General features: G+C 37.8%; 1 protein-coding gene across 3 annotated transcripts in view; it reads left to right on the forward strand.

Moving 5' to 3' along the window:
* Positions 1-19,791, forward strand: part of LOC117435639 (acid-sensing ion channel 1C-like) — a 298,571-nt gene that overhangs the window by 256,701 nt on the left and 22,079 nt on the right. For all 3 annotated transcript variants that reach the window (XM_059017503.1, XM_059017501.1, XM_059017504.1), the window contains exons 3-6: positions 2,415-2,542; positions 13,944-14,094; positions 14,884-14,940; positions 16,632-16,785. In XM_059017503.1, the coding sequence (XP_058873486.1) occupies positions 2,415-2,542; positions 13,944-14,094; positions 14,884-14,940; positions 16,632-16,785 (490 nt within the window). The remainder of the gene's footprint in view (positions 1-2,414; positions 2,543-13,943; positions 14,095-14,883; positions 14,941-16,631; positions 16,786-19,791) is intronic.

Raw genomic sequence — 19,791 nt, forward strand, 5'->3', positions numbered from 1 at the left:
AATAAAAAAATACAATAAAAACACACAGTAGTCCCGAGACAAAGACCAACAGTTTGTTAGCAACAACGGACTAGAAATGTCGCCTGGTTCTACAGCCGACGGTACCCAGTCCATTTGTATAATAGCTGCCAATCGAACCCATGTCCAAGGGATCTTCTCTTCTCACAACAGGCTAACAAACAAAACAAAATAACAAAACAAAATGCAGTCAACCCTTCTTAGAAGAATAAAATCGAGGCCAGTGCCGTGTTAATTAAATTAAACTAAGTTAAAACTAAGTTAAAACAGTTCCATTGATTATGCTGATATATTTATAAAAGCCTAAAATGTTTGTATCTCAAAATAGTAAGTAAATAGCAGCAAATCAATAAATATATTAAGATATCAAGCAGTATGAGGACAGAATATAAAATCAGGTACGGGGCTATGTGCTTACCACATCAAAAAAATAATTGATGCAGTGAATATCTAAACTACTATTAATCCCGTGATTAATTTCCAGCATTTTCAATGGTGCAAAACACCAAAAACAGAGAATAAAAACAGAGAGGCACTTAACTTTGTGGAAGGGCTAGTTGACTTCAGCCCTTCCTATTGTAGTATCTCCCCCTCCTCTCAAACACGGCACTTTACGCCAGCCGAATCCTCCAGTCAGCTTGTCTCAGCACTCAGCCCACATGTTCAGTCACTGCACCCGAATTCACCCCGTCTGGCGCAATCTTCTCTATCGATCCCCGTTCCTTGTCTCTGCTCTTGTCCCTCGTATATCCTCTGGGGGGGAGGTGTGTTGATGCACACTCTCTCTGGGTTGGTAGGTTGTTAAATTTGCAGACTACACAAAAATAGGAGGAGTGGCAAACACCGTTGCAGCAGCAAAGGTCATTCAAAATGATCTAGACAGCATTCAGAACTGGGCAGACACTTGGCAAATGACATTTAATAGAGAAAAGTGTAAGGTACTGCACGCAGGCTATACAAATGTATAAATATAATATGGGAGATACTGAAATTGAAGAAGGAATCTATGAAAAAGACCTAGGAGTTTATGTTGACTCAGAAATGTCTTCATCTAGACAATGTGGGGAAGCTATAAAAAAGGCCAACAAGATGCTCGGATATATTGTGAGAAGTGTTGAATTTAAATCAAGGGGAAGTAATGTTAAAACTTTACAATGCATTAGTAAGACCTCATCTAGAATATTGTGTTCAGTTTTGGTCACCTCGTTACAAAAAGGATATTGCTGCTCTAGAAAGAGTGCAAAGAAGAGCAACCAGAATTATCCCGGGTTTAAAAGGCATGTCGTATGCAGACAGGCTAAAAGAACTGAATCTATTCAGTCTTGAACAAAGACTACGCTGCGATCTGATTCAAACATTCAAAATCCTAAAAGGTATAGAAAATGTTGACCCAGGGTACTTTTTTGGCCTGAAAAAAGAAACAAGGACCAGGGGTCACAGATGGAGATTAGATAAAGGGGCATTCAGAACAGAAAATAGGAGGCACTTTTTTACACAGAGAATTGTGAGGGTATGGAACCAACTCCCCAGTAATGTTGTTGAAGGTGACACCCTGGGATCCTTCGAGAAGCTGCTTGATGAGATTCTGGGATCAATAAGCTACTAACAACCAAACGAGCAAGATGGGCTGAATGGCCTCCTCTCGTTTGTAAACTTTATGTTCTTATGTTCTTCTTAAACCTATATAAAACAAAGTGCGCAGTAATTATAAAACATGCAATTCAAAACACTCATAAATCGTGAAAATAATAATAATAAACATAATAAAAAGTGCAAAAAAAAGCAAATACACAATAAAATACAAAATAAATAATAATGTGCTCAAACAATACACTATCACTTGTCACCCTGTGACAAGCACTGCGAGCACAGCCTTTATTTCTGGGGGGAAATGTTCACACACAGAATCAGAGCTCTGCTTTGGGAGGAATTAGTTTACAAGATGTTGTCCATATCACATCAATATTGTAACAAAAGTTTTATAGTCCATTTTTCATATATATATATACAAAGTCTTCGAATATATAAGAGACAAAGGAGGAGAATAAGGGGCTGTAAGCAAGCAAATGTACATGTTTATGCAGTTAAATGTGTCATATTTGTGTCAGCTAGCTATATAGCACAATTTTTGTCTAAGAAATGAAAGTTTGAGCTTAACAAAAAGTGGAGAGTGGAATGGCAATTAAGAGTAGGGAAAAGTATTTTAAGTTACATCAATTTACACATAGCACATACATTAACTAGACTGTAATTACCGGATTGTACTTTTTTGTCCTGTACTGTCACATATTGAAAACTTGACTGATATTGGGTAAATGAAAATAGAATTTGGAGTGTTGGGCAGGATGTTGCTATGAGAGCCTGCTGTTACCTTTTATGACTTGCTGTATTCACAGATGAGACCTCTTATGAAGCAGGGATCAAAGTTCAAATCCACAGCCAAGATGAACCTCCCTTCATAGACCAGCTGGGATTTGGTGTAGCTCCTGGTTTTCAGACATTTGTGTCATGCCAGCAGCAAATGGTATTTAGCATGAAGTAACATACACTACGCCCACCACCTTCACCATCCCCACCCATTTAGGGCTCTACATTAACCTTGTATCCATACCCATATGTTACACACACACCTATGTAGTGGTTATAGTTTATAAATGTCTGTATTTGCACCCAATGGAAGTGTGGGGTTGTGTATTAAAACATGCATTATTAAAATTGTATTAAAAAAAGCATTTAAGCTACTTTCTTGGTCCCAGTTGTCTCTATTTTAACAGAAGTAATGTAAAGTACTTATTATATGTAAAAGTACTACAGGTCTTACATGCAGAGTTTTTAGTCAGTGTCCCCATTAAGTAAATATTTAGTTATATGCTTTTTGATATGAAAAACAATACTTCTACTGTTAGGATTTAGAATACTAATTTTGATAAGCAATTGTCAGGTATGGATATCGTTTTTAAGAAGGGTGTTTGTTCCCACCACTTTATAAGCCTGCTTTGTAAAACAAACAAAAAAAAACAAAAAAAAAAAACACAATGACTGAATTAAATATTATCAGATAAATAAGATAAATATTTAAATAATCATAATAACATTCTTGACTTTGGAATTAGATTCTACTGTAGATATAACATTATTTTTAAAAATGTAGCTAATGTATGAATTAAGCAGTAGGTATGGGTCAACCAAAGGCTGGAATGCAATTAGATACAGTACACACTCCACATTTCCAGTTGCCTGCAGATCAGTAGTCCTAATCCCATAATCAAGTGCTCAAGTGAAATTGTTCAATAGAACGAGAGACCTTCCTGATTATTTGTGTGTGTGTGTGTGTGTGTGTGTGTGTGTGTGTGATACAAGGTAATGTAGAGCCTTTAATTGCTGTGATTTATTTCTGCTGAATTTGTTGCAACAGTATGCTTTGAGTGTATTAATGAGCACTGCACCAATAACTGCTTCCTTGATGACTTAGTACTATAGTATCATTTAAAGGTTAGGATCAATTAAAGTATATATTATTTTTGATAATCAGGTGGGATTACTTAATCAGTTTAACATCAGAGCTATATAATTGACGTAATATAATAGTAAACCATACCAGATGCAAAGAGCACTGTGCTGTGTATTATTATTATTATTATTTATTTCTTAGCAGACACCCTTATCCAGGGCGACTTACAATTGTTACAAGATATCACATTATTTCACATTATACAGATATCACATTATTTTTACATACAATTACCCATTTATACAGTTGGGTTTTTCACTGGAGCAATCTAGGTAAAGTACCTTGCTCAAGGGTACAACAGCAGTGTCCCCCACTGGGGATTGAACCCACAACCCTCCGGTCAAGAGTCCAGAGCCCTAACCACTACTCCACACTGCTGCCACACTGTATTACACCGAATGTGGCAAGCAGCTAGTGGTCATGCAGCGTAATGGAATCATAAAGCAAGCTTATGGTGGTCCTCCACTATTACAGTATGCAACCGTGAACTGGTTCCTTCTTTTCAAAATGGTGCTATACTTCATGGTGTCATCCATGTTACTTTAAAGCAATGAATTCAGCAAAAAGAAAGTCAGATAAAATAGATGGAAGTCCACGAGAGTGATGAAAATAGCATGGGGGGCTGGTATTCTAAATCAAATAATTGACAATGGAGAACATAACTGAAAGTACACAGAAAATTGATGAATGGATAAATTTAGCTATGTTCAAAAATAATATTTTTGAGAAGGTTAGATTTTAAACAGATCTGAAAAGGGCCACAGATTTTGCAATGCTTATAAGTGCTTTAGCTTGGTATACACAACTTTAACTGGTGACTGGCAGACGAGACGACTATATATCAAATACTAAGATGCATGTTAAGACAATCAAAAGGTATCTTAAAAGATGAAGTAAGAGGTATATTAAATAAAAAAATACTGCACCATTTTTAAATCTGTGCTATTTCCCTCTGTTATTGCTATATTCAAGCAAACTTGCAAACAGAGAAGGGTATCCCCCAAACAAACCACTATGTGAGAAGCTGAATGTTTGAATGCTGTCATGTAACAGATGTTCCCTCTGGGTCAAATATTTATGGTTTATATTTTTAAAATAATAGCTAGAAATAAAAGAATGAGCTTTATAATTTTCTGCCATTTAATACATACTGTAATGACCTCGGGAGAGCGGCGGCCCCTTTAAGATCCTCGGAGGACCTCTGTGATGGACAGGTGACGAGAGCGCTGATTGGACGGGAGGCAAGGGCTACTGCGAGGTCTCCGCCAACCGGATTCTCAGAAGCGAGAAGGGGCAGGACAGTATATAAGGACTGCAGGCTCGATACGAGGGAGAGAAGGAGATGACAGGCGTACTGAAGAATATTGAGACATCAACACTGAGAGAGAACCACCCAGCAACCACCATTATTACGAACAAGCCGCTACAAAGGCCCTTATTCACGGTTGCGTGACCACCGTGGAGCGAGAGAGAGACAGGGAGAGGACGGACAACCAGTCGGAATAAAGGGAGCGACTGTGAGAGTGAGAAGGGATGCCGGACGTGTGTCCGAGTGATGAGCCAAGAGGAACTGTGGCTGGAATTCTGTGTGTGTGTGTGTTATGATCCCTCCCCCATCCTTCTGTCTGCCCCTTGCGCAGACCACTGTAAATCCCAAGTAATAAGCAATCTGAGCGATCCGGTGCCGTTACAGGTTTAACAGCATTAATACATATCATATGCTTAGCCTTCACGTCATAAAATGCAAAAAGCTAAAGCACCCTCAGCTATGTTCTAGAACATTCGATATACCACTCTCTTAAAACTAACACATAATTTCTATACTTCATAGCAATGCATCCAATATAAAAGAGATATAAATTCAAATATATGCTTACCTTCTAGTATATGGAAGTGTAGTGTAGGATATATGAAAAATAAGAACTGTCTTCAAAAGCAGAGACTTCTAAATACAACCAAACAGCAATCAGTTTTTCAGAGACCCTCAGAGCATGGACCACGTCAGCTTGCAAGATCAAGTTCAATGGTATCGAATGGGGTCTTGCTCTGGGCTTATATAGGTTTTTCCCTCGATTGACTATATCAGGAGTCCCAATTAAATCAGATCATCAATCTGCCTTGACAGTTCTTATCGTTGAGTTAATGATATATTCTAGAAGAATCCGGTCAACTCTTTTTAAAACTAATTGGAGTTATTAAAAACAATCAAAATTAATTGGATATAACTCCTTTCCAAAATATTGGAACATGATCTCATAGTTCTCATTTTCAACCCCTCCATTCTCTAAAAAGTCAGATAAACCAAAGTTCACAGGATCCTTGCTACAATACAATACTATACAAGTTTTTATGTGTATTTAAAAAGATGCTGTTTTATATATAACATCAACTTTTTGTGTGATTATATTAACCTGGGTCTAAAATATATTTCCTCTTAGCAGCATATTATGTTACCTTTTCAGTGTGTTGTCAATGGGCCAGTTTAACTTCATATACAAATATGTGTTAACAAAGTATTTGACAAAGACTGTAGGGGTTTATCACAAGCCTTTGAATAAAACCACTAAGTATACAGTGGTTAGTTCAGTTATTTTCATTTAAATGTAGGCTATAATGAACATTTTAAATATAATAGCCTTATATTTAACTTGTACCATGTTTGGACTAAGCCTGACCTTTCTGTTTCTAAAAATACACCTGCACAGGCAGGTTTCAGACAACCTGTTTACTTGACAAAACTAGTGTTTTAATTAATATGAAACTTCACTGTAAGCGCTTTTCCAAATTCACTGCATGAAGTCATTTTTGGCTCACAAACATCACACCAATTAAAGTCGCTACCTTTCTGATAAGGACCGATACTGCAGACAACTTTTCTAATTTAGATTTTTTTCAACTTTAATACTCACTTTGGCTGCCAAGTTTTAAAGGCCTTGAATTCAAAACTGCCAACAACCAGTAAGTCTCGCTTCGACTGCCAAAATAAAACTTTCCATGCCCAGTACTGCTCTGCTACAAGCAGGTAAAGGCAGGGCCAACAAATCAATTATTTTTCTTTAGTAAGTCTACTGTGTACTAAAGTTATTAAATACAGTTTATTATTGCAGTAAAACCTTTATATAAACTAACCATGTATATTATTTAGTTTAACTAATATTGTAATGTCTAAAATACTTTTTGTTTAGTGGAGACAGAAACTGTACAGTAATTCTTAAATTGAGTAAATTAAATGAACATTATCTCAAATGTGTCTTTGCAATTTGTGTACAACATTGTCAATCAAGCATCTGCTACAATAAACTTTTAATATGTTCTTTCAACAGTTTAACTTTAAATGGCATTATAAGATGTATTTCTAATTCAGATACTTTTATTTTACTCCATTGATCTGTTATGAAGTAATTTAAGCTTTCAATGGAAGGTCCAGTTATTTACATCTAAATTCAAACCACTGTTAACATATTAGAATGTAATAGTTTTACAGTATTTTACAGTTTCTCTGTTCATACAAAATCCAGTTGAAGCAGGTTTTAAGACAACCTCTCATTTTGCCTATTTTAGTGTTGATTAATATGAGACACTATCGTAAGTATTTTTTAATACTCATTATTTTAAACCAATCTTAAGCTTAACTCAGTAAACCCGTCCTACGCTCTGTGCCTCCATCTTCTTACCAGGTTTAAATTAATTTCTGTTATATATAGAAAAAATGTTTACTTTAATATAAACTCCTACCTTCTGTTATCCGAAAGGTATTTCGTTTGTTAATATTAATGAGATCGCTCATTATAGAGAGGATCTTGGCTTTTAAATTGCTGATCATCAAAAAATCCCAGCTTTATCAGCTAAAACCAGTGAGTCATCTCCAACACTGCTTTTGCTTTGATATACACTAACATCATGTATTTACTAAAGTTATTATATTAAGTTTCTTATTTATTTAAATACTTTTGTTTTTTCTTTCTATAATCAAACGTAGTTCGATTGCTTCTGGCATATTAACTCTGTTCCATAGTTTGCCATTTTGCTCTCGCTGGATTAGATGTTTTAAGGCTCTGAGTCTAATTAAAAAAGATGCTTTTGCCTGATAAGGGAGGCTTGGAACTTTCAGCAGGTCGGCCTGACCTTTTGATACCAGGAGCTCTCTTTTTCAGACCTTACACAGACTTATTCAAAAGGATACAAAATACAGGATCCTAAAACATTACTATTAGCAATGTATTTCATTCTATAACATCCAATCCATATCTAATAAGTCAGCTGTTCCCAGCAAGATTCAAATTCTCCTCCTGGCTCAGCTCGAAGTGGCTCTGTGAACACAACAGGCCTGTGCATCCAGTGTTTTACATCAGAGGTGTGGGCGACCAGGGTCTTTGCCTTATACCTACAAAAACTTAAATCGTGTTAGTTTGGTTCCCATCTCTACATTCTCATTCCCATCATCAGTGGAAAAACACATTTTAACTGAATCTGGGTCCATCAAAGAACCTCACATCCTTGCAACCGAGGCCTTCCATGCAAAAGGGTCTAATGACTTTTAGCACAAACGTGCCAGAACCGTCTGTGACAATATGCAGCGTCATTTACAATAGGACATTTATTTAACATCTTATCCGCAGGATGGAGCACAAGGAGGTTAAGTGACTTGCTCAGGGTCACACAGTGAGTCATTCAGTGGCAGAGGGGGGATTTGAACCAGGGACCTTCTGGTTACAATCCCTGGACTTTAACCACTGGACCACACTGCCTCTCCCCAGGCTAAGACCTGGGGAGAGACATGTGTGCAGACCTGGAAATGTATAGTGATACTTGGAAAGTATATATATATGTTTTGTTGAACTGGTAAACAGCGTAGCCATCCAGTGACAGTTGAATAAAACAATTAACACAATCATTTAAACCTGTGGTTCTGGAGATAGCGGCACTTCTCCATTTTCCACTGCATACAGGGGTGCTTTTCTTCTGCCTCTGCAGAGAGCGGTGCTTCTACTTCGGGCTCTGGAGACAGCAGTGCTTCTCCTTCGGGCTCTAGAGACAGCGGTGTTTCTCCTTCGGGCTCTGCAGACAGCGGTGCTTCTCCTTCGGGCTCTGCAGACAGCGGTGCTTCTCCTTCGGGCTCTGGAGACAGCGGTGCTTCTCCTTCAGGCTCTGGAGACAGCGGTGCTTCTCCTTCGGGCTCTGGAGACAGCGGTGCTTCTTCTTCTGGCTCTGGAGACAGCAGTGCTTCTCCTTCGGGCTCTGGAGACAGCGGTGCTTCTCCTTCTGGCTGTAGAGATGGCGGTGCTTCTCCTTCGGGCTCTGGAGACAGCGGTGCTTCTCCTTCGGGCTCTGGAGACAGCGGTGCTTCTCCTTCGGGCTCTGGAGATAGCGGTGCTTCTCGTTCTGGCTCTAGGGATGGTGGTGCTTCTGCTGATGAGCTCTCCTGAGCCTTTCTGAAGTCTAAATACAGTTGCGCTGTACTGATGAGCCCCAAAAAGGGCGAAACATGTATGCAGCTACTGTATTTTGACTTTTAAAACGCTGTGAATGTAGAAGCCGTTAGGCAACTTTCACGCGATTTAATTGGCTCTTGTAATTGGCTCTTGTAATTGGCTCTTGTAATTTATTTGCATATCTCCCTACAACCCATTTGTTTTTGAATTTATTGCTTTCTCTCACCTTAACTCTAAAGCTACTTGTTTATATATATATATATATATATATATATATATATATATATATATATATATATATATATATATATATTGTGGTAAAGTTCCCTTGTTGTCAGGGTGGCAGGACACTTACACACCGCTAGTAGTGGGTTTGTAGCAATAAGGAAGTGGACGCAGAGTTTTATAGTTCAGCATGTTCAGGTTTGGTGAAATAAATAAAAAAACAAACAAACAAAACACCTAAGTCTCACAGAGCACTGTCTAACACAATCAATCTTCGCTAATATGATCAAGGCCAATCATACCCGAACACATTCCCTTCTTTTAATTTCATTACTGTTCTCACTCCATGCTCTCCCACCTCTTTCCCTGATTCTTTTTCTCTCTAAACCACCAGCTCGCTTTTATACCGGCTGATCGCAGCTTAATTGGCTGCACCTTTTACCACATTGTTTGGTCACTGGCAGCTCATTCTGGCTCCACCCATAGCGTCTCACTGGAGCCAGAATGGTCGCCAGCCACCACTCCCCAGGGTCCCTATGCTCTTAAGTTCCGGTTCCTCACATACACTCCGTCTCAATATTTAGACGAATCAGATTTTCTTTGCAGGTACTGGTCCCACTGGATTACTGAAAATAATTTACCATTTTGATCCCTGGCTGTATCACTATATTGTATATCATTTTCGTAACATTAACCAACAGTCTTGGGAGAAATATACTGTACATGATTTTGTACAAAAATAAAATACTAGCTTGTATTTCCAGATAGGTGTTCAGTCCCACAGCAGTTGAGATGGGTTCTGTATCTCACATTTAAAATGGCACTGACATCTTTACCATACAAGTAATACTATACACAAATTGACAGACTGACTGACCAATTTATAACACTTTGTAACAAATGTTCTATTATTGGAGCTAGTCTCCTTTTGATTTTATACCACCAAACTATCTAAATACAACCAAAATATCTTTTGTGTTAATTAAAAGACTTTGTGAGCATCTATTCCCAAATCATTTACAATAACTACTGAGTTTTTATGATTCCTTAGTTGTACCTGAGATGATGTGTTCACTTTTAGTATGTATGAACAAGATTCTTCACTATTATTTGCATGTTGGCTTCAAATGTGTGAAAATACAGTATACTATGTGGGACAGACAATGCTACTTTTACAATGTGGTCTGGTTAAGGAAATTGGTTTATTAGGCATGTCTGCTCCTACTCCTGTTTAGAGTTCTGCTTTCTTAATGTATCCATTCCTTTTGTTTGTGTTTATTTGTATGTTTGTTTGGTGTGTCAATCATCTTCCCAGACGAAACCACCTATAAGGCCGGCGTGAAGGTGCAGATTCATAACCAGAATGAGCCTCCATTCATTCATGAGCTGGGCTTTGGGGTCCCCCCGGGCTTCCAAACATTGGTTTCCACACAAGAGCAGCGGGTAGCGTACCATCCAGGTTTGCTGCATGCTGCACCGGAGCCCTTACAAATTGGAATGCGCCATGATGTCTGTGGCTTCACCTATCTCCACCATATTCTCATCTTCACTTCGAGCTGACATGCTTGTCTCACGTCTTGAAGGCGCTTATTGTTTTCCTGAGCGAGAGTGCGTGTCTGTATGTAAGTGGATATCTCAGAATCTGCAGTTAAAAGTGTGCATGAGCAGCTGGCACTTCATAATGTACACCTAATAATGCTAGAGTATATTACCTAGTAAAGTAATAAGGTCAACAATTGCTATTATTAGTAGTTTAGTTTAAGGATTCTGTTGTAGCAATCAATAATGTATCTATAAATGTGTATAAAAGGCTTTAGCAACACAGTGTTATAAGAACATGAAACTAAGGCATTTAAAGCAACCTTACAACATTCTGTGATGCTGATGAAAAACGTACTTGCACAAAATCAAGCCTTCTTTTATGTAAATCATACAGTATAAACCTAGTAAAAAGGTGGAAACTAGGCAAGTAATGGTGGGCAATAATAGTCAAACTTTAAAATGTCTGTCTTTAAATGCAAGTATTAAAAATAAACTACTAGAGTTAGCACATTCAGAAAACTATAATTTCATTTTGATAACTGAAACTTGATTTACCCCAAATGACAGAGAGGAATACTCAATTAGTGGGTTTAGGCTGTTTATGAGGTAAAACCAATGGACATAGGTGGAACTCAAAACCTGTGCGAATCCATCTGGGTCAAGGTAACTGAAAGAAAACAGAAGGACTGAAACTAGAAGTCTGCCACCACAACATTATCACATAAAGAAGGGGACACCATAACCAGGGGGGACTTCACCTTCCCGCTTATCAACAATCCCACAGATTTGTGGAGTGACAGAGCTGGAAATGGTGGAAGTGGCAAATGACTGCTTCTTAACACAGCCTAATATTCTCAAATAACCAAGACAGGATGAACAACAACAATGCTCCTATTTCCAATCTATTATCCAATCCTCCGCTAACAACCCCCGGAAACTATTCTCTACCTTCCCCTCCCTCCTCAATCCCCCATCCCTCCCTACTCAACTCTCCCTCCCTCCCCCCATCTCCTCTGACAACTTTGCCTCTTTCTTGTCCTCTAAAATCGCTGATATCTGCAAACTCTTTAACACCTCTCCCTCCCCCCGAACTCCTCACGCTCCAACCCCAACACCCTCTTGTCTCCCCTACTAACTCATCCTCCTTCTCCTCCTTCTCCCCACTCACCTCTTTCAAGCTGCTGCTCCTGCTCTACTCCCTTTCATCTCCTCAACACCTCTCTGGCCTCTTTCCCTCTGCCATCAAACAAGCCTCTATCACCCCCCTCCTCAAAACACCTACCCTCAACCCCACCTCCCTCCAGAACTACTGTCCTGTCTCCCTCTTACCTTTCCTCTCTAAAACCCTCGAGCGGGCAGTACACCACCAGCTCTCTGCTTTCCTGTCTAACCACTCTCTGCTCGACCATCTCCAATCTGGTTTCCACTCTGCTCACTTCACTGAAACTGCTCTCCTGTCTGTCACTAACTTGCTAAACTTTGCCCGTGCTGCCTCTCTTTCCTCTGTCCTAATTCTCCTCGATCTCTCTGCTGCCTTTGACACTGTCAATCACTCTATTCTCCTATCCTCGCTCGATTACCTGGGAATCTCTGGCACTGCTCTGGCCTGGTTCTCCTCCTACCTCTCCGTCCGCACCTACCAGGTAACCTGGCACAGCTCAACCTCCACACCTCACCCTCTCTCAACAGGAGTCCCCCAAGGATCAGTCTTGGTTCCTCTCCTGTTCTCTCTCTACACCCGCTCCCTGGGCCCCGTCATCGCATCCTATGGTTTCTCATACTATTTCTATGCTGATGATGCATTTAATTTTAACCTTCATTAAACATGTACCTTGTGTAAAATTATCAGAAAAATGTCTATAACAGTTTGCATCATCAGAATTATAGAAAAAAATGTCAAAAAACATTTTGTACAATATGTTTCTTAACTTAAAAAATTGTAAAAATAAATAAATAAATAAATAAATATAGGGTTTTCTTCATTGTACACAGCCAAAGCTGTTTATTTTGACCAGTTATGTCTGCCTGGAAAGTACAAATCATGGTGTTATCGCTTCACTTTGCAAGATATTTAAATCATGTCAATTGCTGCAGGCTGAAAAGTCTAAATAATGCAGCTGATGTTTGCAATCCCATTTCATCAAAAAACTTCATCAATACGTTATTGTTTCTGGCACTTTGTGTAACAACATCTTGAATAAAAAAAATGACCTAATTGCGTGTTCAATTTCTACTAAATGAAAGTAAGCAGCTAAAAATCTTGGCTGGACTCAAATGTCATTTGTATTACAAGTATAACCTGGGCTGTATTTTATTCACAGTAAAAAAAAAAAGATAAAAAAAAAAAAGGTTAATTTCATGGCACATCACATTCTAAAAATAGATATTGCATGTGGCTCTTTACAATATAATTTTCTACATATTACTTTTTAAAATTGAATTTACTAGGAATAAGATTAAACATAAAGGGTTTTATAGACTGAAATCTTGTAGCCTGTTGTCCTTTCCAAGGGTCTGTGGATTTTCTGACTGTCTCCATTTCCCAAAATTCTGTGCCTCTTCTTTAGGACTTCCTGTGTCACCTGTGACTGGTATTGCATGGTCTCTGCTTGTCTGTTGCCCTGAGCTTTTCACTTGGCATACAGTAGCAATTACCTAATTATACAGCTATTTCAGAAAATATACATATGTGATCATTCTAATAATGTTATATATATATATATATATATATATATATATATATATATATATATATATATATATATATATATATATAGGTTTGAGATTTTTGGGGGGATGTAGACAAAAGGTTTAAATGATTAAAACATAATTTAAAAACCCTAATGTTTGTGTATATCCAAAAAAACCCAACATATATTCATTTGTCTAGTTATATATATATATATATATATATATATATATATATATATATATAAAAAAAATCTCCTCCAGTGGACAGCCACAATGAAGGGGAAAAAAGAAAGCAACTCCCTTTAAAATCAAGTCAATATCCACACAGAGTTCTCAATAAAAGCAATAGTCTTTATTTCATATCATTAAAACTTCACAGCAAACATAGCTAACACGTTTTGACCCATAGGTCGTCTTCTCTATGTTCTGAAGAAGACCTATCGGTCTATATATAAATATTTTTTTTAATGATAATTCACATGGTCCCAACTAAATATGTTTCTTCTGACCTGGTAACTTTTTAGCTGATGTACCTCCCTCCTCCTTGGGGGGACTGCAAGTCGACGCCGATAGAGTCAGAGTTTTTCTCCACCTACAGCATCACGGCCTGTCGCATTGACTGCGAGACACGTTATCTAATTGAGAACTGCAACTGCAGGATGGTTCATATGCCAGGTATGATGAAGCCAAGGACCATGCCAGAAACAATACATATCTACAGTGAAACATGTGCATACCAACATCATACTTATACTTTGGTCAGTATAATGTACCACCTTGGCTAGATTCATTTAAAAAAAAAATACAGCACACTCATTATTCTCATGTTTTATTGTGAAATTCAATCACATTTTCCATGGGGTGCTAGAATTTAAACACATATGTTTTACTTTTTGCTAATGTTGTGGTGTGTTTTAGGGAGTTTGGTTGGATTTCGCCATAAAACATGTCTAGCAATATTTATTTGTATTCAGTTAACACCTCTTTGAAAATTGTTTTCATTTTGATGAGAAAGCTGTGGCACTAAAATGGTAATGTAATGGTTCTGTAGCAAGAAGTATCTACAGTGATAGGACCAATTGATAGAATGCTACCACATATTTTAATATACCAATGATATGAACCTATATGGATCAGTACCAGCGCACTACTGTATCAGGATCGCTGTGCAATATTTGTTAAAAATCCATTGTGTTGTCATTGCTGGTCTGCTAATAGTTCACCTGGGTTTCTTTGGGGTAATAGACTGGTATTAAAATAGCATCTCGGTGGTATTTGAGAAAGGCATTATTGTTTATAATCCACTATATATCACTTCCTCTCCGGAACTCACCTTAACACACACAAAATAATAAAAATACAATATTTGAGTAATTGCATTAAAAAAAAAAAAATCCAGTTGGGAGCTACATACTCTGAAGCTATGTTGAATTCACCCCAGTTTTGTGTATTTTTCCCCTGTAGGTAATGCCACTGTGTGTACCCCGGAGCAGTATAAAGAGTGTGCAGACCCAGCATTAGGTAAGAACCTCCTGTCTTCATTAGTTTGTTGTCCAAAGTAAACAGAGCCTAATTGCTGCGCTATTACTGTGCTTACAAGTTGCTCAGCATCTGAAATGTTTCAAACTCGAGGTATGGTATAAAATTGGATTACTACATAGCAATTAAATGTTTGACTACAAGAGGATACTAATCAAAGTAATCAAGCTGTTCCTGCACCTAACCAAATTGGCAGAATAAGACCATTTAGAAATCAGTGTGCAAGATGGCTTAATTAAGTTGCTGAGAACTTATTTTATTGAAAGTAGATGCAACAGATTTAAATGGTTGTTTTATAGATATCATTTATTGAAATATGATACGTAACATAAACCTTTAGTTTCAGAACAAGTATCCATATTAAATATGAATTACAGATTGCTTTATCATAATTGATAATAGCTGACATTTTTCATACAGCTGCCCAACTGTCAATCTGTTCCTACACCACTGGACAATTTATTAAGCCAATCGGTAATTTTTAGGATCCCACCTGGGGATGCATTTCATTCGCAAAGAGGATATTGTGGAGAAGCCCGTCTTCAGAACCTCTCATGTAATAATAATGGATTTGCAAGTAGTAAGCTCTGGCCACCATTACTATTGTATGACAACTTGTTTTCTAGGCAGCACAGTGTCTGCTATGTTGTGAAGTTCCTGAATCTATAAGAGAATTAACCCAGTTCAATCCAGTCAGGTGCCACTTGTATATTTGTAATGAATTTCCCCATGCCTACTTTTGCAAGACAGAATGTCCATCCACATTTCATGATTTTTTCAATTTGTGTAGCTTGTAGTGAGCAGGTATCTGCTTTTAAATATGTTAGCAGAGACCAGGGTTTCTTTGTAACGCAGCTCAGGCACCCCGGTTTATTATACATTTATTTACAAATTCATCAGGTGCAGTACAGCACACATGGCTAGATATATCCCCATACGAGTTTCAGAAAACACAAAATTTAAAAAACCTAACAACTCAAAAGTTTGCCATCACAGGCTGTACTGTATATGCACTATACCAACTCCCACATCAGGAACACCAGTCTAGCTAACTGAGGTCTGTACAGTATGGTTCATTGTCCTGGCACCACTGAATTCTTTGTTCAGTTTTCAGGGTAAAAGTTTCACGGTCGCTTGGCTGAACAAAGTCTAGTAATCCTGAGCACTGAACTCTGAATAGCCTTCTACTGTACAGAAACAAACCTGCTCAGCTTCTCCTGGTTGACTCGACCTGGAAAATGAACACTTTGTAGTTTTGTTAGCAATGCACAGGATTTTGCACCGCAATTGCACGGCTACTAGAGAATATAGCCTAAATAACCTGATGATGACCCAATTCCTTTTGTCAACGACTCCTATTTATACTCTATACAATCATTCATGTTTCTATTTTACACCCAATCATCTGCTGGGCCGCGCTAACAAAATATGTGAAAATTCAAGAACCGCACTCCGTATTTCTTGCATTTTCACATAGCTTGTTTGCCAGAGAGTGCTCAGCTGACTAAAATATGCCTGTCAGCTCTGGTTTCTTTCTTAACAACACAACTGTATTTACAGTCTAAACCCATACAGGTATGCAACCTCTGTCACAGATGTACTCATAATAATAGCTATGCTCATATTTGCAAATAGAACAGTGGTGCATTTTTTCTGTACTAATGTCCCCTCAGATTTCCTGGTAGAAAAGGACAGTGAATACTGTGTGTGTGAGACTCCCTGCAACATGACCCGCTATGGCAAGGAGCTCTCCATGGTAAAAATCCCCAGCAAAGCATCTGCCAAATACCTGGCCAAGAAATTCAACAAGACTGAACAGTACATCGGGTAAGTAGGATAATAGTTTCATTTAACCTTTCTGTGGACGAGGCGAATCCAATAGGCTCCTCCATCACAATGTTTATGAATTGATGAATGAACATTGTGTTTGTCCATGTATTCTTTCAAGAGTTGATGATCTATGGGCTTCAACTGATTCAAAATGCAACTAATCGTCAGAAGTGGTATACGCAGGTAAATGGCATTTACCCACTTTTAATTTGGGCAATATAGTGTTTACCCACTTCTCATATAAGGGATACAGAGTTTACTCATTTCTACTCTCCTGTGATGCAAATCCTGAGTTAAAGACAAGATATTTTCACAGTGAGCGTCTGTGTTGTGTTGCTGCAGCGTGACTGAGCTGAGAGCTTTCATTCATAACTGCGATGCATTCCATCCTATACATTTAGATGATTAGTGCCCTCTGTCTGTAGTCATTAGTCTCTTTTTTTATATCGTCTTCATTCATCATTTATAAAATACCTTCTTTTCCTGTTTTTTGTTTTACAAAAACTCCCATTTCCTGAGATCCCAAAGGAATCACCACATCAATCTTCTCCCTTTTTAACCATTTTTTTTTTGCTGCTAGATCTACCATTTCATTGCTAGTATACCAGAATGCCCAGGAACCCATATTAACCTAACTGCAATCTTCTTTATTGTACAATCGTTGTATCTTTGAATTATCTCAAAAAGGACAGCCTTCCTATTAACTAAATCACCTTTTAAAGCACACTTAATGAGTCTGTAAATATAGCTGTTTCCATTAAACTTTTTTATGCGCCAAAACTGAAAAATAAAGCAGGTGAAGCAGGTGAAACAGGTGAAATTCAGTTAAATTTGTGCGAGCGAACAAAAAAAAAAGTTCGATAAGGGTAGATAAAAATGTATCGTGTACGATAAATGGCGAGCACAAATACAATGGAAATACGAGTTTTATCAGCTAGCGCATACTTTTTTCAGTCATATGGTGGTATATTTACGTGGTCAACGCAGCACATCTCTACCGGGTCTGGGCACGTAATCAAAACTTAATGGCACATATCATATGTCAATCAAATCTACATCTATGGCCAAAAGTTGTGCATATCATTTTAGGATTGAGACCCAATAAAAAAATAAAATAAAAAAATAAAACTACATGCACATAATTAAGATATTTTATTTAACACCATTTAATCAAAGAAACTACAAAATGATATTGTAAAAGTCTACCGAAAGCCATGATCGCAGTACAGTATTTCGTGTTAGATTTCGAAAAGATGTAATTGCCCCCCATAATTATCAAAAATAATAATTATTGATTTTTTGTAAGATCAAAAAAACTTGTTGAGGAGCACCGGACAGAGCAGTTACAGTACATAACACATGTCATATGCAGGGGTCGGCACAGTCATGTTATATGACGGACACTACAAAATACTGGCCTCACTAGGACTTTATCATATATCATGTCCGTTAGTATTATGTACATTCAATTATAATATAAAATAAACATACCTCATAATGCTGTGATAGCATTGACCCACTGTCTGATTTAAACCACACAATTTTCTGTATTGGATCGTTATTTTGTTAATTTTCCAAACAACTGAATATGGCTGCACTTTTATTTTCTGCATTACAGCCTCCAGATATTTCTGTTAGGCTCAAAAACGATGGTAAATAATAAGTTGACTTGTGTCACTTTGGTCAGTGCTTTCAGCACACATTCTGCACACAAAGGCTGATTTCAGGGTTTAGCTGAAAAGGCAGTCGCCAAATTTCTCATTGTTTCTGGCAATAGTTTATGCACTACAGTACAGTCTTTGCAAGGCAGTGGAATTGGGGTCAATTTTTGTGGCAATTTAAGACGCTACCTGTTGTAAATTGTAACAGCTTTTGCCAAACTGTAGGCAAGACAGAGCTCATTCTGTGCGTCTTTTTGGTCCAAGTTTACAAATGTTGACATACACGTGACCCTCCTGTTTTCTTTTGCTTCTCTTACAAACATCTTTTCTGATGCAGATAATATGTTTGTTATCTTTTTACACAATTTCTTGGCATGATCTCTGGCCACTGTATATTTTAATTCCACCCCTAGACCGTTCAAAAACAAAATATAAATTTTCCCAAGCAGGATTGAAATACCTTCTTTTAGGTTTTGGTGCAGCTATCTCTGGAGGGCATCTGATACTGGACTGCCATTCTGTCTGTTTTACTATTAATATTATTAGTAGAACATTTATGCGATACCCATTTTTTTAAGCTTGTGATGTCATTATGTACAGCTGTTTGTTCGCTAGAAACCTGTTTTTGTACGATAAGATCTGCATAGTCCTTTATAGGTGACAGTTGTTCTACTATTGTTTGTTATTATCCTGCATCAAGGGTACTTATTCATTAATCAAGATTTTAGGTGCACAAATGATTGGTTCTTTTATATCAAATGAGTTAAAAATGTCCTGTCATGGTCTTGGGATTTTGCCTAGGCTGCCTTATCAGCATAGAGGCTCTCGGTGTGGTTTCGTATACGGTAGTTATAATGCCACTGTTACCACTATCTTGTCTCTTCATAGGAATACTCTAAAACAGCGCCATAGTGTTGATTTATCTTTACGCAACATTCCAAGACCCCTCCAGCCTACCACCTTTGAAAATAGCCTCTTTAATATTAAATCTCTCAACAATAAGTCTCTGCTTCTAAATGAATTCATCATTGGTCATAATATTGATTGTTTATGTCTGACTGAAACATGGCACCGACCCCAGGATCATTTTATGCTTAATCAAGCAGTTCCTCAGGGATTTAGTTTAGAACAATCTTGTGCTATTGGTCATGATGGTGGACTAGCCATCATTCATCGGCTTGACACTAAAATTAAAATGGTGTCCTCTCCAAGCTTTAGCTCTTTTGAATGCTTAACATTCAAAATAGTGACAGCCCTGCCTATGATTGTAGTTTTAATAATATCGCCCTCCAAAAGTGAATACTACATTTCTCTCAGAGTTAGCTAACCTATTAACTTCCTT

The sequence above is a fragment of the Acipenser ruthenus genome, chromosome 3, assembly GCF_902713425.1.
Source record: "Acipenser ruthenus chromosome 3, fAciRut3.2 maternal haplotype, whole genome shotgun sequence".
NCBI lineage: Eukaryota > Metazoa > Chordata > Actinopteri > Acipenseriformes > Acipenseridae > Acipenser > Acipenser ruthenus.